Here is a 20,314-nt window from a genome sequence, read left to right on the forward strand (position 1 = left end):
TATCGTCCGCACCGCAGGTACAACGCCAAAGATTGATTACAAATTAATCCGTCACAGACCACAGAGCAACATAGATATGCATGTGCATAAAGTTCAATTTCAGTTTCGACACTTCGGTGACGTGGCGTCAGTGACAGCTTTTGTGTTTGACACGTCGAAAAGACGCGTTACGCGCCATACAATCGAACGCTAATATTTTAACAGTTCAAAAATGACCATCGAATGTCAGTCTTACTAATCGAAAATAGAACACATGTTTGAAGCGCCGTATGTAGGAAATATACATCCCTTAGCCTGGTAAAGTGTTAAAGCCATTTGCTGAAATTACATGAAACTTAGCATGGACACACGAGATGTAAAATAACTTTGCTCTCGTGTTGCACACATAATTTTTTACCTTAGTAGTGAGAACATATTAAAGGTTAAATTGTATTTCGAATTACACAGAATAATAGAAACAAAAAAAAAAATTGTAATAAAAGTATGAAGTGGCAGTTCATAGCCTTTAATAAGTTAAAAAGTTACTTTGTTTCACTCCCTGGAGTGAGGAAGTCGCACTTTCGTCACTCCCTGGAGGAGTGACGAAAGTAGGCTTGTTCGAGCTGCTGAGGTGAAAAATATATTTACACGCCCTTATTGTCAGTGTCTTAGAGGCGTGTATATATTATTGGAACGTTGGCTTGTAAACATGTTTGTGATTTTTATTTATTTATTCATGCATATTAGGTCTTTACTTGTCATCAAAGTTGTACCTTTGTCAATTAATCAGATACCTTATCAAACAGAATAGTTATGAAACGCAGCAACAAATAAGTAAATCCGAATTAGGTAGGTACAGCTAACTTTGATACGATTATATCAGACATAGACATGATGCAACTTAATTGAATCACAAGTCGAGAGTCGGTTTTCGTTTTTAAATACCTAATGCTAGTAGAGCGTACCATACACTAATGTGAACCAAATCCGTCTTAACACCTTATCAAACCGGTTACGTGCCCATTAAAACTGGCCTTGTCATTGTATCTACATAACTAGTTAGCTAAGTTTGTTGTGTAGAGTATTTACCTAAACAGTATGCACAGACTAATAAGAGATACTTGACAGTATGCGCCACGCGCTCATCAAACGCGGTCATGAAGGTCGCCGTGGTCACCGGAGCTAATAAAGGCATAGGGCTGGCTATAGTCAAGGCCCTTTGCAAAAATATGGAAGGAACAGTCTACCTTACATCTAGAGACGTCAATCGAGGTACTAAAGCAGTAACTGAACTCCGCTCCCTGGGCTGGGCACCGTCGTATCACCAACTAGACGTCGCTGACCAAGACAGTATTATCAAATTCAGAGATTATTTAAAAGAAAAACATGGGGGCATCGACATACTAATCAACAACGCTGCCGTATCAGGGGATGGATTTAAAACAACGTACGAAGAAAGCAAACAAGTTATAGACATTGATTATAGAAGCTTGCTTACGATTCAAGAACACTTATTCCCACTTGTAAGAGAAAATGGACGTATTTTAAACATAGCAAGTGATTGCGGACACTTATCTAATATTCGGAATAAATATTGGATAGATAAGTTATCGAGCAAAGACTTGACAGTAAGTGATATTAATGAGTTCGTAAATTGGTTTTTGGATGGCGTTAAAAATGGTACGTTTAGTAAGAATGATTTGGCTGATGGAGGTTCGGTAGCGGCCTATAGGATCGCTAAAGTGGCCGTTTGTGCTTTGACGAGGCTTCAACAGAAGGAACTAGAATCTCGAAAGATTATTATCAATGCCATGCACCCTGGACTGGTTCAGACTGATATGACTAGAGGATTAGGTGTTTTCAGTCCCGATGAAGCGGCCAAAACACCTGTGTATTTAGTTCTAGATGCCCCTGTCAATATCAAAGGGGCGTACGTGTGGTTTGATAGAAAAGTGTTAGATTGGTCCGACTACAATAGTGATTGTTACTTCAAGATCGAGTCCATTTTTAAGCATTACGGTGCGATTGGACCGGTGCTGTATTTTATAGCCAGACACGAGTGGAGCCGAAACTTGATATTATTAGTTTTTACAATTTTGTTGATCAGTGTTTTGTGTCGTTTACTATGAGTTGTGAATATTACTATTTTATTGTGTATCAATGTCTTCAAATTGACACGTAATACATTGTTTACTGGGATAAAATAAAAGGCTAATTAGGTATAAGAAGGAAATATAATATATGTATAATATAAAGTTTTAACTAGTTTCTTTTTAATATCAGGGTTTCAGGGACAACTCGGGGGGGACTTTTTGACTAGGCTTAAGTTTAGTCTTAAGTTGTTATTGTATTGTTATTTTTTTGTTATACTGACAATTTATTGAATAAAACGATTTAATCTGAATAGAATAGAATAGAATAGTTTTTAGGGTTCCGTACCCAAAGGGTGAAAACGGGACCCTATTACTAAGACTCCGTTGTCCGTCTGTCTGTCACCATGCTGTATCTCATGAACCGTGATAGCTAGACAGTTGAAATTTCCACAGATGATGTATTTCTGTTGCCGCTATAACAACAAATACTAAAAACAGAATAATATAAATATTTAAATGGGGCTCCCATACAACAAACGTGATTTTTTTGCTGTTTTTTCCGTAATGGTACGGAACCCTTCGTGCGCGAGTCCGACTCGCACTTGGCCGGTTTTTATTATATTGTCTTCGGTTACCGCGATAGCTTCTTTTTGTTTGTTTTGGGAATATAAATTCTAAAGTACAGGGTTAGGTATTAGGTAACAATGTCTTAGAAATTGACACCTAATACATTTTTACTGGGATACAATTTAGGTTTATTTAAATGTAATGTTTGTAACGAGACATTTACGTGCATTGTTAATATGTCAAGTTAAGTACTTAACAAAATTATGTAGGTGTGGGTAGGTATCTAAAAATTATTAATTTTAAAATGTATTATATCATTTATGTTATATCAAATAAATATATATTTTATATCGTAAATAAAAGTCAATGTCATGAAAATGTTGTATATTTATCTAATTTTAAAATACATATTAGATAATTTGTTCTCGAGACGCGCATTATCTAGATGCCTAGACAACCACAGGCTAACAAAAAGCGTAACAAAATCAATTGAGTATCAGAGTCAACACAACCATTCCGCTATATTTATATTTTTGAAGGAATACACATTTCTTACTCGGCTAAATAATTTCAAATTCTGACTACAACCAGATCCAGACAAAAACAAGAATTTTAAACTTTAACGTAATACTTACCTAAACAGTTTAAGGCGTCAAAATTCACATGATTTCGCTAATTAAAGAGCTTGGATTTAGTAACTGAAAAAAGAAGGACACCGTTATATGTGAGACACGATAAGAGATAGATCAAGTAAGTGATCATGAATATTAAATATATTACCTTGTACCAACCGTAACACTTTAATCTGACGATTGTAGACCATATGTCGATGCTATAGGCCTATAGAGACGTATACACGGTACGGTCAATTAAAAACGTTATTTGCAACAACGTTTAACGTCTAAGATAATACCTTTACTTTTCTTGTTTTTGACTGGATATGTAGTCTCTATTTAGATATATTTGATCTAATGGACTATCAAAATGTTCATTAAATGCACATTTAAAACCTTACGATTAATAATTGAGCGTCATGCGTAACACGGCTAAACTTTTTCAGACTAAACCAACGCTAAATAGACTAGAATCTGACCACCATCCACTCCACGACAGAGTTAAGTAAGTAACTAAATATTCTTTATTGCACCACAATTATACATTTTACATACTTGTAAAACCACAAAGAAATTTAAATTCATTGAAATTGTATTTTACATTCAAATAATAACCACAGACATATTAAATATACTTATTAATAACGGGTCACTCACGTATTTTAAGTCGAAAAACGCTCGACAAATTCCTTCATGCTCCTCGGTACGGAGTGAAACATGTCGAGTGATTTTCGACAGTAAAATTCGTGTGACGTGTGTAATAACGGGTCACACGTCACACTTATTTTAAAGTCGAAAAACGCTCGACATGTTTCACTCCGTACCGAGGAGCATGAGGGAAATGTCGAGCGTTTTTCGACTTAAAATACGTGAGTGAGTCTCACCGAGTCTTGCATAAACTTTTATGGTACTTCTATCGCTGCCAAATCACAAACTGACTTACAAAGACAACATAGATAAATTGTTTATTACTGAGACTTCCGAGTACTAAAAACAAAATTACGTGGTTACCTTTTCAGAAAATGTTCCGTGGATAGCGGCCTTTAAGGACTAGATTCCACAAATTATATAAAATTCGACAAAAGCAACTAGTTCCATAGATAATCTCATTTTAAAACATTAGAAATAAAATCACAGCTGAAAATTACTTACAATAGGTACAGTTGCAATCAGATATATCGGAGCGGCCGAGGTGCTCAAAAATATCTGAACACGACTAACGCCTTGACAAAAGAGGCTTTATCGTTCGAGTAAAATGTTAACTCTAAGTTTATTCTTGTCAATCCCAATACATTTCTCTCAATAATAAACTAATTTAAAATTACTTATAAATATATTTAGTTCTAAATCGCAATATTGGATTAAAAAGTCGAGTAAAAATTCAAGAAATTATTATGGCAGTTTTCTTTTTAAATATTATAAGTATGGTCATTTATTGCTTTTGACTAGTTTAATTGGTGTATTATGATGAGGTGTATATCATGACAAGTTACTTCTAAGTGTTAGCTAGGATTAGGTTGTATAAAAATGTTGCTACATACGACTTTAGGTTTAAAAGGGCAGTGATACATTTTGTTAAAGACTGGTCCACAAAAATAACAAAAGTACATTTGACTACATAAAAACTTTTCGCGAAATGTAATTTAATAGGTGTACCCAAAACTAAACAATTTAGTAGATAGATAGGTACATAGGTATGTACCTATCTATCTACTAAATTGTCAAGGTAGACCGGGTCAGCCGCATTCGAGGGAAGCCAGTACTGTCAAACTGGTTTAATTTGGTAGACATTCAGTTATCTACAGTTGAAACCGTACACAATGTCAAGTGTACATAAGTTACGTCTGAATGAACAGAAATTAGGTAACTTTTTTCCTATTACAAGTCTATCAAAACACATTTTAATCTATTCCTAGTAACAAGTTAAACTATTTAATTAGGTAAGTATTAATTATGGGTAAGTTTAGATTTAGTTTTTTTATGTTTAAGTTTATAGTGGGTATTTTTAAGTATTAGGTATTTTTATGAAGATTATTATTTTATTGTGTTGTATTGTATTGTAAATTAATAAATTGTAATGTAATTACATTATAAAAAAATATATAAATCTGGATGAATTTCTTTGATTGAAAATTTCAATTAGTTTATATTAGAACAGGCTTTCTTTGGGCCTTAAGAATATACAATCCTTAGTACACGTAAGTACAGTCGAAGGCAAAAATATCGATCCAGACAAATGGCTCAAAAATATGTGTACACGACTGTATTGTTAAAGGTGTTAGAGCGTACACATATTTTTGAAACTTTGGGCATGTATATATATAATTATGCCTTTGGATGTGCAGTCGGTGCCCTAACATAAGTAGTATCCACTTTTCTATACACCTAGTATGGCGACGTAGGTAGTTAAATTGGGGCAGTTACCGTACTACACCATTGTAATAGATATATATCGCATTTGTTATTCTTGTGGAATATCTATGTATAATCTACAAACTAGACAGGCGAAAACAGGCAGTTAAATTGCCTAGGGATTATACCTTTCTTCATAAAACTCAGTAACCTCTTGACTCCAAAATGACGGATAGGGACAAACATTGTCAAGGGTTTGTTACATTTGACAAAGGTTCATGATAACGCCATTTGACTGTACAGACAAATATTTTGTGTATTTAACAGCTAAATTAAACTTTCTAATATATAAATCACAATAATATATCGCTTATTTATCCCCACGTTAATTTAGGTTTAAAACATAGAAACACATCTATAAATAACGAAAGTATATTACTACAGAAGGAACTCCGAATACCTCTAGCCGAGGTGCTAGTATTATAATGAGCTTCGCAAATAAACTATTTCACCTATAGTCTATTTTGTATGAATTTTAGAATAATGTAAGCATAAAGGGGCCCACCCATTACCAGTCCGCCGGACGATATCGACCGTCAGTTGTTCAGAACTGTCAAATTTTTGTTTTAACTGACAGGCTGATATCGTCCGGCGAACTGGTAATGGGTGGGCCTCTTTATACACTTGACTTGGTAATTCGGGCAATGAGGTTTACATAATTATGTATACTTCGTGTTTTTAGCATTTGACAAAAGGTAAGCGATCTTGACGTGTCTTTTTATTGGAAAACACTTATGAAATAGTACATTACGATAAAAGTGCGAGAAATAGGAAATTCGCACATGTATCGTACAACGTTTTACAGTACATATGGCTCTAAGTTTTCGACATAGTTACGTAATGTGCAAATTATCGCACTAGCGCGGTAAAGTACCTATCACCATCTGTAGTTACTGTAAAATAATTTCCAGGCTGCAGCAAACATTAAGCTAATTTTACACGTGAGTTAAACCGTTAAATTAGCTTGATGTTAGTATGTCTCACGACAGGTTAAATTCGATTATTGCAGCTAATATGTAACAATTATATAGAATATATGATTATTTACATTCTTTCGGTCTGTAATGGTTACTATTATGTAATCGCGTTTTTCAATAAAAAGACACATAAATTTTAAAGTGGAAACATTTCTGCCTTGGGTGAGACTTGAACTCACGGCCTCTGGATCGATACTGCAGCGCTCTGCCGATTGAGCCACCAAGACCTCATCTATAGTCAGCAGCAAATCTTTCCACTATATGGGTCTAGGGGACCCTTCCTGTTTGTTAAAAATTAAAAAAGACACATCAAGTTTGTTTACCCTTTTTCTAATGCTAAAAAAATTAAGTACATATAGTGAAACCGAAATTTCGGTCAGGCACTAGAATTTTGTCATTGGCCGAACGAGTTATGTGATTTTTAGAGTTCCGTACCCAAAGGGTAAAAACGGGACCCTATTACTAAGACTCCGCTGTCCGTCTGTCTGTCACCAGGCTGTATCTCAGTGATAGCTAGACAGTTGAAATTTTCACAGATGATGTATTTCTGTTGCCGCTACAACAACAAATACTAAAAAGTACGGAACCCTCGGTGGGCGAGTCCGACTCGCACTTGTCCGGTTTTTATTTCTTTACATTATTTTAATATCCATATAGAATATATTCAATATATTAATAACGGGTCACTCACGTATTTTAAGTCGAAAAACGCTCGACATGTTTCACTCCGTACCGAATATATTTAATGTCTGTGCCTCACGGAAGTTTTGTTATTAAAATTCCATATAGAATAACTAGAACTAATTCTGCTGTAACGATATTAGATTTATACATGTGATGAATTGGTGATAATATAGTGTATCGTGTAATAATGAAGTGGTTATATATGTGTTAAAATAATTACGCTAACGCACGGCAACTATCACAATGATCACTGTTAATTGTTGAATGATTTTGTACACTGAACATGTTAATATTATTCTCATCATTTTTGAATTACAATTATTGAGCAGGATATTTGATACCTCTTATTGTGTAGACAAAGTTTTATTGTTACGAAGGAGAGAAGAGAGAGGTTTTATTGTTACCTTTAAATTAATTAATTAACTTCGATGAGTACTGTTCTAAATTACGTGAAAATTTCAGTCACACCTACTTTTTACCAGTTTATACAAACTTAAACCTGTGTAATACCCCGCGCGCTATTAAAATGTCGAATCTACTGTATGTACTTATAGTTACACAATATCAACGCATTCTGTATAACGTGCGTTATACAGGAATAAATTGACGGTACCAATTTGTCTGAAAATTCACATGATTTTGTAGTAGTACACACGCTGTCATATGTCAGTTTTTATTAATAAAATATTCATATTATTGCATTAAAACTTCGTATGTCTATTTTCTATGTAAAATATTTTTAACTAGCAACTAAATAATTTTCTAATTCTCTTATCTCTTCGTGTGCCAGACGCCATTTTGGACAAGTGTGCACATATATGCCATTCTCCCGCTGCTGCCAGGGACGAATAAATCCGTGTCAGCCGGTCTCCTGCTCCGGGACAAACTATAGGTTTTCGTGTGAATTTGAGTACCTAAAACTGGTTCTGCACTGCTCTAATACATGACAATGCGAGACCATTGAACAAAGACAGGCTACAGTTGGTCAGTATCGTCAACAAAGTTTTAGTTTCATAGAAACTTCATTCTTCCGTGATCACTTGCGCGGTGGTGTTTACGTCTGTGTTTTTTAATCGATTTAATCAATTGTTTGAAATCACATTCAATAACTTTATAAAGGTACATCGTAGAACATATATATACAATGCAAACAATATTTTATTGTTTCCAACAAATAAATTCTTTACTTACACGCTAATGTAGAAATAAAAATACAAGTTCTGTTTTAAGTGAGTGATCCGGTTTAGGCAAAGTATCTTTATTGGCTAATTTCAATCTTATGATAATAACTACAAATTACAATATGTTCTAATGCTTGGCCAAAACCGGAGCACTCACTATGATTGGTCATGCTTTATAATAAAGCAATCAAAATGAAAAAAAAAAATTGCCCTTATTTTGTAGGTACAAAATGTAAGAAATCCGGGTCTCAAATAATTTGTATCATTTGAAATTAGGCCTTACTTCAATGTAACAAGGTTTAGGTTTGTCGTTACTATAGAGTAGAGAGTTATAAAGGAGCCCTAATACGTATCGTCGTGGAAAGCCGCTTGAATGTTTTAGTATTTTAACAGAAAACCTTTCTATTTGAACTCAACCAAAAGGGTACTTATTGTCGGTTGTCAATAAGGCGCTATTTCCATATAGCTTCAATTCGAAATCAACCGTATGGACAAGCGACAATATGGTACCTTTTAGTTGAAAACGTCACAAGTAGTGACAGTCAGAGCCAAATATATCGCACAGCTTTATTCCTATGATATCCTTGACAACTTTGACTGACACCAACTATACATAATTGATGCACAATGCACATTGTTCAGCTGTAGTAGAGCTGTCCGTTGCATGCAACATTGTAAAATTTACTAGATTTTTACTCATTATTATTCACAACGACGGGACTTAATCGCGTAAAATAAGTTTTAAATTTACCTCCAACGTTTCGAGGACGGCGTTGTCCCCGTGGTCTCGGAGAAGACTGGCTAAAGTTGACATCCACATATTCTAGGTGCGCGAGTTTTTCGAACTACCCGCACTTGGTCTTGTTTATTAATTCGAACGTTTTGCGCACTCTAGGGATGTCACCGGGTCGACACACTCACAATATTCGATTTTTCTACTTTCGATATTATATTTTGATATTTTACGCGATTAAGTCCCATCGTTGTGAATAATAATTGTAAAATTTAAACAAAATGGTACTGGTTTGGGAGACATAATTCACGTGCATTCGTTGGTCTTTTAGTTAGTAAGGCTTGTCAACAAGAGGTAGGGCTATCCATTAGCTGAAGCCTTACCGCGAAAAACGAAATTTCTTTCGTCGAAAATTCGATTTTCGTTTTTCGCGGCAGGCCCTCTGTTACGGCCTACCGTTCGACAGTTAGGGCTTCCGTAGAGCTGATAGGGCTTGTCTTAATGTAGGGTTTGGTAGGCAGTTACAATTATCCATTGGACTGTAAGGGCTGGTAGGGCTGCACTTGGTGGTTTAGCAAACGTCCTTCCCGTTAGTATAGGGCTGGGTGTGTCCGTTGGGGGCTCCGAGGAAGGACGTGAAGGTGGTGTCGCGCGACATGGGCGGCTCCAGGCCCTCGATGGGGATGCAGTCCAGGCTAGGCACTGTGTAGTCCCTGCACATTCAATTACTATTATAATTATAGTAAAGGCACCAATCATGGAACATTAAAGCTAAAATTTGAACTACTATTGAATTTTTCACCAACACCTGCAAAATCTCCATCGCTTTATGCGTTAAAAGTCCTTTTCGTCCTTTATGTTTTTCATTTATTTAATTATAGACATTGCAATAGTTTTCAATATTATTAACAAATTAAAACTATGTGTTTTTGCTTCAGGCATCACATTTGCTACATCCCATGATGTATGGCACCATTAAATTTAAAACTAACAAAAATGAATTAAAAATAAAACTTAAGCATCTCTATGGCTCTTGTTTATGGCATAATGTTGCCAGTGTTTAAAAACTGTAAATATGTGTCATTTTCAACCAAAAGAGTACTTATTGTCGCTTGTCAGTAAGGCGCTATTTCCATATAGCTTCAATTAGAAATCAACTTTATCAACAAGCGACAATGTGGTACGTTTTGGTTGAAAACGTCACATATTTATTTTACAGGGTTTGTCTATACCTTCCCATTACTGGTTGGTGCCTGTCCCATTATAAGGGTGGTTACTATAGTTACTGTTTTGAAAAAATCGTGTCTCATTCTATTAATTATCATTGTTATATCGACAGTGAAAAACAGCGTGCGGTCCGCTTGATGTTAATCGGCCACCGCAGCACAGAGAGTTCACAGAGTTGTAAAATAGACACAAGGGTTGCTTAAGACTTCATAAGGACCCTGATATTTATACCCTCAATTCTCAAGGGTCTAAATTTGCCCACCAAGAAACGACTAAAAGTTCAAGAATTGATTTTTTATTCTCTTTTCTGACCCGATATCGCGTCGGTGGGAAGCGATTAGTTAGTTGTTTTTTTTTTCATCATGTCATGATCACAGCAGTGCGACTTGTCATTATCGTATCGTAATTATCGTCGGATCGTACCTGTGTAATATGTATGACATACAATAGTTAATGCAGAAAACTCACATAGACACATTATCCTGCGACTGCACGGCATCGTGTACCACTTGTGGTAGCGGTACCGCCTCGCCCGGAGTGGTCCGTCGGGAACTGAACAGGAACACGCCCACCATTGCCAACAGGTATGACAGGAAATATAACGCATGGAACTGAAATACAAGGTGAAGTAATGTTGGAATTACATTTTGTCATTTAACGGATATTGTTGAACCCAAAGTTGCGCCATAAGAGAATCTAGTGATGGTACGCAAAAATTTTTTTTTAAAACAAGACTTATTTTCACAAAAAATAACCTTTTGGATCAAAAGCCTTTTACAAATCAAACATAGTTAGGAGTACTAGAATAGCCACTAATTTATACTTATATAGCTGAAAAAAAGAGGTATTAACTAAATTTTATACTCACCTTAAACTGAAAGATGTACATCCCAGCAATTAGAGTATAATAATCTGATGACAAAAACGACAGATGCAATATGATAGCTCCGGCATCTCTCAACATGAAACTCTGTAATATTTGAAATATCGTCTGCACAGAGCAGTAACTGCCAAGCTGAATGAGTGTTTCTAACTCGTACCAGTTGAAAGTAATCAGGTCACTGAGTTCAAGGAAGAAAGTTTGTGTGCAAGACACTATGCTGCCAATGAGGCCTAGGAGGGCCAAGTATTCGGGGCAGGATTGGACTTGGAGCATCATCTCTTGAAGAACGGTCACCAGGGCGAAGAGGAGAGAGCCGGCGAGGCAGAGCATGTCGCCGACAAGTTGGTTTTTACCTGGAAATATACATTACCATAGGGTCATAATTCAAATGAATACATAGTAAGTTTCGCGCCTAGTAATTTGTAAAATAGACAAAGTTCGGAAATTTATATTCTGAACTATAAGGTTAGATATTACTATAGAAACATGTATCTCTAACTGCGTAAAGAAAACTATGTTTATTCATGGTGAAAAAATGTGCCATAACATCTGTCCGCGTTCTGGTTCCTGATACGATTTTCACAGGCAAGCCTATAGAAGACAGAGAAGGATTGTAGGTACCATCAGTATTAGTAGCACCCTCCATGTCAGCTCACACCACTAACTTGCTTGATCAACCTTCAAATTACGAGAATATTTATGGCTGATCGGGCATAGGCGTCTGCCAGTATGCACTATGCAGTAGGTTTAGAGGGTGCTATTAGTACCTTATATAGTTTCAAACAGTCAAAGCAAAGGATTGTCTTATTTCAAACATAGACAAAGAGAATCATACTATCTTTGTCTTACACTAGTACTAGCACCCAAAAGAAAAGGATGAGTAGTTTTTTTTGTTCTTATTTACTGACAATTTGGTTTGACCAACTATATTTAGAGAAGACATTTAAAGCGTGAATTTACCATCAGTAGGCGCTCCCTCCACGTCAGCCCACACCACGCACACGATAGCCATGAGGCCGAGCGTGGCGCCCGCCACGTGCGCCGCGCCGAGCCGCCGCCCGCGCCACGCGCCGCCCACCAGCGCTGCGCCCACGCCCGAGCACGCCAGCAGCTGTCAGCTCAGGACGGACGTGAAGCGCTGCGAGAGGACCAGGAGCCAGCTCGCTTCCACATCCAGTGTGCATGCGATTATCACTATACACCATTTCCTGAAATAAAGTTTATCCAAGTCAAATTCATTTTTCAAAACTTGCATCTACATCACGAATAATATAACAATAATATGGGGAAACTCGACAGATGCAAAACACTATACACCATTTTCTGAAATAAAGTTTATCCAAGTCAAATTCATTTTTCAAAACTTGCATCTACATCACGAATAATATAACGATAATATGGGGAAACTCGACAGATGCAAAACGAGTTTTAATTATTCAAAAACGCGCGCTACGTATTTTGGCCGGAGTGAATACCAGACACTCGTGTTACTCGTATAGAGATCTGTTCGTAGAATATCGCATTATGACGCACTTTTCCTTATATCTTTTTGAAATCATAATGTACGTGAGAAACCATATATCTCCATTTAAACGGGTTCATGTTGAGGGTATAAACGTCCATTCCACGGGACGGCTAAGAACGGTTACTCGCCGTATGGCCCTAGCCCAGAAAAAACCCTATTTTGAAATCTTATTATTCTGTAATTATTAAATTATTATTTTATTGATTATATTCTTATGACATCCTTGTTTTGACGATCATACTATGAATTCTTGTAAATTGACATGCCTGCAATTTATAATGTAATCTGTATTATGAAATAAATGAATCTAAATCTATAATAAAAAATAAAATACTCTTTATGGCACACCTCAATGAGAAACAGTTAATTACGAAAAAGAATATATTAATAACGGGTCACACGTATTTTAAGTCGAAAAACGCTCGACATGTTTTCGACTTAAAATACGTGAGTGACCCGTTATTAATATATTTAATATGTCTGTGTCTCGAAGTATACTTACTTGGATAGTTTTGTGACTCCATTACATAGCAATGTAGGGGCGAATAAAACAAAAAGCGCTAAATAAGGAATAACAAGCTGGGCCGTCGTAGGAAACTGCCAGGTCGCGCTCTGCAGTATCGTCGTCAGAATACACTTCGCACTCATAAGTATTGACAACACTTGACCCAACAGTATACTTCGCCATACTTTCCTGAAACATATAAAACGTACGTAACACTTTTATGTCTCACAAACAAACCCATAAAATAAATAACCAAGTACAAACCATCGCCCTAACTCCGAAAAGTATGCCTCGACTTTCTCACTGAAAGTTGAACTTTCCATTGCTGATTTGGGTAATAAATAAAACTTCAGGTGGAAAACACTGTGAAAAGGATAAAATCCTGGGGAAAATTGGAAAAATAACGAAATAATCCCATTATTTTAGAGACATGGGCTGGGAAGCAAAACACACACCGTCTGACATTTCTGTTTTTCGTTCTGAAAAAAATCGAGGTCAAACATTGGTCAAACATTCAGACCAAATTCACATTCAATTTATTAAAGGCTGAATTTCTGAACGTATCATAGTGATGTTTTTTTATATTTCAATTAAATCGATCGATTGAGGTAGGAAATCGATTCATTACGCAAAGGATTCGATATCGATAAAACAATCAATCGATGGATTTAAAAAATATGAATTAATACTGAAGTGACAAGTACATATACATAATCTGTGGCACACTCGTGTGTAGGTTATGTTTTGTTTATTTGTTGCATAAAATAAAAGGATTCACAAATATACCTTTAATTATTAACATAAATATAACCCTAGATAAAGTCAAGAATTAGACCGGTTTATTGCTTATCACGAAAAAAATCATGGGAGACGGTGAGTATCACTTTTGATAGTTGTTTATAAACTAGTATTTTATGTTTTACTAATTTTGTTGTGACCGATTTACAGAAGATGTTATCCGTAGACGTCTTTTGATTGATGGCGACGGTACTGGAGACGATAGAAGACTGAACGTGTTGTTAAAAACACTAATAAAATGGTGTAACAGCACCGATGATAAACCTGAAGAGAGGTTAGTTTCTAAAGCAATATCTTACATTTATTGCTAAAGCCTGACCAGGAATATATGATCACGCGCCATGTTGCGGAATTTCACTGGAACTAATTTTTACATACTATACTGAACTGTCACCCTATACATGAAAACAACAGCGCCCATATTATCAAGAGATATATTGTCAAGAGACAATGATCATATATTACTGGTCAGGCTTTTACTGCTTATTGTTACTGGTTAGACTAGACTGGTTGGAGCAAAAAGCTTTGGAAACTTAGCAAACGGCAACTCCAAATAATAACGGGGGTGTTTACTGGCCATTACGGGGTCAAGGGAATCCTGGCCAAGATGGGGCACGCTGACAACACTGATTGTCGTATGTGTGGCGAAGAGGAAGAGACAATAGAACACCTTATGTGTGAATGTCACGCCCTCGCCAGACAAAGAATGAAGGACTTTGGAACAGGCTACCTGGTACCAAAGGAATTCAAAAAGCTACCCATAAGGTCCATCATCCGGCATATGGAGATGGTGGGGAAGGCTCTTGAGTAGCGGACGGATCTTTCCTAGGGGGTAACTGCACAAAAGATCCCTATGGGTCGAAGTGTATCCGTAAGGGCCCCCGAAACCATAAGATAAGATAAGATACTGGTTAGACTTTATTGCGCAGTTCAAGTACCTTATCAACGAAATTTGTTTCAGTAAAGCAACGCACGATCGAATGCTAGCGCAACTAGCGCAATGTGAATTTGCCGTCACCAAATCCCAACTCGGTTCAGAAATGATGAACGCTGAGCTATCCAGTTACGAATCCTTATCTAAAATACTTGAAAACGGCATAGAAATTGCTAAAACGAACATTGAGAACAGCAAAGTCGATCTACTTCAGGCTAAAACTGTCCGGAAAAACAGAATCGAGTATGATGTGCTGGCTAAGGTAATAAGTGAACAGCCGGACAGAAAAGAAACACTGGAACGGCTCGGGACTTTGAAAACAGAACTGGCCGGTTTGGAAACAACAAAGCAGCAGTTGGAAAGCAGGTTGGCTTTAAGAAAAAAGCAATTCCATGTGTTGGTTACTTCCATTCATCAGTTGCAGGCACTTTTGGATGAACCTGATGATATGGACTCCATTTCTGATGTTGAGATGAAAGATATTAGTAATGAATCTTAGCAACATGTTTGCCATGTTGAGAATATTGTCAGCACAAAACTTTCTAACTACTACTTAACCTGGACTAGACATACAATGTTTTTAAGAGATAACTTTTAATATTAGTTTGTGACATGACATAAGTAAAGAATATTTGATAATACTATGGATGGCCAGGTGTCTGTCTGAATTTCTTTGGATTTGTCATATTCTGGAGCCAACCACAGGAATATAAATCTAGGAGTTCTAGGATATATCAAGTTTCTTATAATACTACATTATTAGCAGTGATGGTGTCCAAAATCAAAATATTATTGTGTATATTCATTTGAAGAAAGTGTTTTATCACTTATGAATCCTAGTAAGTATGCAAGGTATTTTTTTGTAATAAATGTTTAAAAATCATAATTTTATATAATTTTAACTCAAAAATTAGAAAAAATATCTAAAGATGTGCAGGAAATATGAAATTTAATAAATTTAAAAAATGCAGCTATTGAGAGCAACCTAATTAGAGAATGCTACCAGAAGATCTATCTATGGTGTACACAGTGTACAGTAAGTACCTACTTATGTAACATTTAAGAATACCTAAACTACAAAGGTCAAGAGAAGTTTAGTTGTCTGACTTTTGTAGTGATACAGCCACTATTCAGCCTTGATACATTAACAATACATTAAACTAAACGCTGTTGTAGTGATACAGCCACTATTCAACCTTGATACATTAACAATACAGTAAACTAAACGCTGTTGTAGTGATACAGCCACTATTCAGCCTTGATACATTAACAATACATTAAACTAAATGCTGTTGTAGTGATACAAGCACCATTCAGCCTTGATACATTAGCAATATCATAAACTAAACGCTGTTGTAGTTGTAGTGTGTAGTTGTTGTAGCCTTGATACATCAACAATAGAGTAAACTAAATGCTGTTGTAGTGATACAACCACTATTCAGCCTTGATACATTAACGATACAGTAAACTAAACGCTGTTGTAGTGATACAAGCACTATTCAGCCTTGATGCATTAGCAATATCATAAACTAAACGCTGTTGTCGCGAATTCGCGATGATATTGCGCGGCTGGAAAAGCGCGTTATGCCGCAAAAATTGCAGCTTTGGAACATAGAACTCCAGCCTCATAATCTCCCATTTGACCGCCAAAGACGTGAACTAACAATTAACACCTACATAATGGTACTATCCATGCTAATATTATAAATGCGAAAGTCTGTCTGTCTGTCTGTGTGTTACCTCTTCACGATTAAACCGCTAAACCGATTTAGTTTAAATTAGGCTTAGAGATAGTTTGAGTCCCGGTGAAGGACATAGGATAGTTTTTTATCCCGAAAATCATCCCTTAAGAGGGTCAAAAGCGGGGTGGAATTGAAATAATTAATGAAGTGCCTGATAATTTCTGTACATAAGCAATTAAGGATATGCTCAAATTGCATGATTGCTATTACACTTTATTCAGGCGCTTTCTTAATCTCTCTACGGTTACTAAGGCCACGCAGACGAAGTCGCGGGCAAAAGCTATTAAAGTAGTAGGTAACTATATAATGTTACCATCATAATATAAACATCACGTCAATTTGTTATTCATCGTTGCAATCTTAATCAAAAATCTTAGAAAACCCCGCAAGCTAAATAAACACTTAATGCCGTAGGTAACAAGGTACAAAATCAATTGAGTAAAATCCAAATCGCGGTCAGTGTAACGCCGTGGTCGGTCAAGGACGAATCACTTACGGTAACATATTCCACGTACAAAATGTCTTAAGAAAGCATAATAGTGCTTTAGTACTAATATTGCTGCAATTTGTTTACTGTGATATGAAAAGTGAGTGTATATGGTAGAAGTAGAAACGGGAGTGGGAAGGGGTAGACCTCGGCGGACTTACTCTGATCAGATCGGGGAAATCCTGAAGAAAGGCCAGGTCAAGAGCACCCTAAACCGGCGAGCGTGTATGAGGAATGTTATGAAAGTGAAGGAAGCGAAAGTATGTCGGGATCGTAGCAAGTGGAAATCCGTGGTCTCTGCCTACCCCTCCGGGAAATAGGCGTGATTATATGTATGTATGTATGATAAGAAAACCTTGGACTGTGATAAGGTAAGCATTTTTAGAAAAAAAAGTGTACATACCATTAAATTTTTCGAGCACTTTTGATTTATTGTTATGTATGACCGTGTCTTCTTATGTATGACCGACTAAACAGTGGTCCTCAGTGGGTCTGCGACATGAAACGGGTTAATTTCCGTAGCCATCATCTCAAACTTTGTAATGACATTCCCTGAAACTTGAAATTGTTTGTGGCGTGCCGGAAATGGAACTTCAAACACGTGTTCAATGTTAAATTTTATTTTTCACGTCTTGAAGGCGAGGTCGATCCGGTACGTGCGGTCGCATACGATATCATTGCAGTTTAAAATGGAGCATTTCATGTTATGAAGTGTTGCTTACGAAACGCTACTCTTTCGATCTTGATATTTAAACTGAAATAGATGAAGGTATAGTTGGTCAATTTGTCAGTCTGTAACAACCAGGAAAATTATACTCATCCCTTTCTTTTGGGCGCTAGTACTAGTGTAAGGCAAAGATAGTATGATTGTCTCTATTTATGTTTGAAATGAGACAGTCCTTTGACAAACTTTATATGACATCTATTTCAGTTTATTATTTATTTATAGTATGAAATAAAACTATGAAAACGGATTATATCGCGTATATTGAATTTATAATACATCCCGACGTTTCGAACCCTTTACAGCGTTCGTGGTCAACGGGTGACTGGTTACGTCGGGATGTATTATAAATTCAATATACGCGATATAATCCGTTTTCAGTTTTATTTCATGAGTATCTATCGCGGTAACTGAAGACAATATTATTTATAGTATTTAATTATTTATTTCAAACTTTATCGCACATGAAAAAGGTACAAAATTCGGACTTAAAGCCTCATGGACATGGCCTCTACCAGTCAACCAACCAACCAAACAGAAAAATGTCAAGGTGGGTACACTGAGAAGCGTTATGCGTTATTTTTCTGAGAAAGCTTGCAGAATCCCTTTGTTATTTTTAATGGAATCGTTACTATGAGACCAATAATAACCAGCTGTTTCTGTAACCAACACATGTGGCTATCACCAGTCTGGCCCTGACATAATAACGAGAACGTAACTTACTTTCTATGCATCTCGGTCGTACTCACATATTATTAGTGCGAGCGAGATGCATAGAAAGTAAATTACGTAGACGTTAGCGTAGTATATGTCAGTTTTGACACTGTCATTGCCCACAGGAGAGAAAACTGTAGGGTAAATTAGGGCCTTTTAAATGGGCCTCACGGCAAAGCCGCCGAAGCCGTGAGGTCCCATTTAAAAGGCCCTAATTCACTAGCTTTCCTGGGCAGTGTTGGCCGAAACGTTAATGCAATTAACCATTAACCAGTACAAATTGAACCGTAAACTGTAACCGTCCGTTACGGTTTGCGGTTCAATTTGTAGTGGTTAATGGTTAATTGCAATTAACGTTCGGCCAACACTGTTCCTGGGTGTCATGCTTCAAAACTTGTATCACCGAATTAGGCGTGTCACCAAATTATGCGAGTTTACCCTACCTTTTTATGTGGATAAGGGTTAAATAAGAAAATTAACCTTTATAGCCCTTAACTTTTGGGTATGTCTACAGGAAAGTCGCGAACACAGTTTTGTGTTTGACCCAGGCATTACAAGTTATGTTTAGATGGGCCCTGTCAATATAAACGTGCATTGAGGGCTTGACAATCCCGCAACACTTTAACCTTCGAGTAGAACGTGTCAAAATATTGGCTTTTGGTGTCGGCACAGATGATTACTTATGCCAAACAAAAACACATTAATACTGAAAGCAGTTTGTTATTGTTAGTTTCTTATTACTTACTCGCAGCGCTTTTACCAATATCACAAAATGTACAGTCAGCTGCAAAAATATCCTACACAACCAAATGTGCCATTTTCAACCAAAAAGGTACTTATTGTCGCTTGTCAGTTAGGCGCTATTTCCATATAGCTTCAATTAGAAATCGACAAGCGACAATGTGGTACCTTTTGGTTGAAAACGTCACAAATATATAACTCCTTATAAGATGGATACAGTCTAAGGAAAAAACGTGCCTCGGAAATCAAGAAAATGCGATTCTCGAACATATGGCGCCACCAAGTTTTACCACCTTTGGCCTATTCTCGTCTAGATGGCGTTTACGGTTTCGTTTGTTATTTAACAATTTTAACGCATATCAGTGAAATAACATGGGTCAAAATCATATAAAAATAATAAATGCAATCATTTATCTATATCCATTTTAACCATCTTCGTTTTCAGTTTTGATCGTGTGTCGATAGATGGCAATGAATTTACTGTGGCTACAAAATTTACTATGACGGTACTGTACTTTCTATCCTATATATCCTCTTGCTTGCAATAAAAGGTAATATGTGCTCGTATGACTAATTGACTACAAATAAGTTGGTGTCAGAAATTTTTGACTGAATGTGACTATAAAAATGCATCTCGCATGGGCGAGTGAATCAAATGGGTCCCTGAAGCGCGCGGTTGTTTTATGTTATGCGATAAACGCAGCCTTGAACGCATTTGTCAACGGAATGTATGAAAAACGACAATACGCTTACCGCAGCGTTTACCGCGTAAAACAATGTAGTGTCCTTACATT

At 36.5% G+C, this 20,314-nt stretch overlaps 3 protein-coding genes across 3 annotated transcripts; 2 read left to right on the plus strand and 1 right to left on the minus strand.

The window, feature by feature from the left end:
* Positions 1–1,109: 1,109 nt before the first annotated feature.
* Positions 1,110–2,129, plus strand: LOC134745028 (carbonyl reductase [NADPH] 1-like). The gene has a single exon (XM_063679001.1). It carries the CDS (start codon positions 1,137–1,139, stop codon positions 2,106–2,108), a length of 972 nt encoding a protein of 323 aa, XP_063535071.1. The 5' UTR covers positions 1,110–1,136; the 3' UTR covers positions 2,109–2,129.
* Positions 2,130–4,991: 2,862 nt separating this feature from the next.
* On the minus strand, positions 4,992–13,825 carry LOC134745029 (solute carrier family 35 member F1-like). Its single transcript, XM_063679002.1, has 6 exons — positions 13,645–13,825; positions 13,378–13,569; positions 12,311–12,558; positions 11,336–11,703; positions 10,936–11,078; positions 4,992–9,953 (listed from the first exon to the last, which is right to left on the minus strand). Exons 3-6 carry the CDS (start codon positions 12,360–12,362, stop codon positions 9,812–9,814), a joined length of 705 nt encoding a protein of 234 aa, XP_063535072.1. The 5' UTR covers positions 12,363–12,558; positions 13,378–13,569; positions 13,645–13,825; the 3' UTR covers positions 4,992–9,811.
* A 276-nt stretch (positions 13,826–14,101) lies between these two features.
* On the plus strand, positions 14,102–15,985 carry LOC134744789 (THO complex subunit 7 homolog). Its single transcript, XM_063678701.1, has 3 exons — positions 14,102–14,253; positions 14,329–14,452; positions 15,140–15,985. The coding sequence occupies exons 1-3, from the start codon at positions 14,244–14,246 to the stop codon at positions 15,609–15,611; spliced, it is 606 nt and encodes a 201-aa protein (XP_063534771.1). The 5' UTR covers positions 14,102–14,243; the 3' UTR covers positions 15,612–15,985.
* Positions 15,986–20,314: the final 4,329 nt, after the last annotated feature.

Source organism: Cydia strobilella, chromosome 10, assembly GCF_947568885.1.
Source record: "Cydia strobilella chromosome 10, ilCydStro3.1, whole genome shotgun sequence".
Lineage (NCBI taxonomy): Eukaryota > Metazoa > Arthropoda > Insecta > Lepidoptera > Tortricidae > Cydia > Cydia strobilella.

Excerpts from the sequence above, each read along its gene's own strand:
- LOC134745028 (XM_063679001.1), top strand. The coding sequence starts at position 1,137 with ATGAAGGTCGCCGTGGTCACCGGAGCTAATAAAGGCATAGGGCTGGCT.
- LOC134744789 (XM_063678701.1), top strand. Across the intron at positions 14,453-15,139 it reads GATGATAAACCTGAAGAGAG|TAAAGCAACGCACGATCGAA; the intron begins GTTAGTTTCTAA and ends AATTTGTTTCAG.
- LOC134745029 (XM_063679002.1), bottom strand. The coding sequence starts at position 12,362 with ATGGCTATCGTGTGCGTGGTGTGGGCTGACGTGGAGGGAGCGCCTACT. Across the intron at positions 11,704-12,310 it reads GGAGGGAGCGCCTACTGATG|GTAAAAACCAACTTGTCGGC; the intron begins GTAAATTCACGC and ends GTATATTTCCAG. Across the intron at positions 9,954-10,935 it reads TCGCAGGATAATGTGTCTAT|GGACTACACAGTGCCTAGCC; the intron begins GTGAGTTTTCTG and ends TTGAATGTGCAG.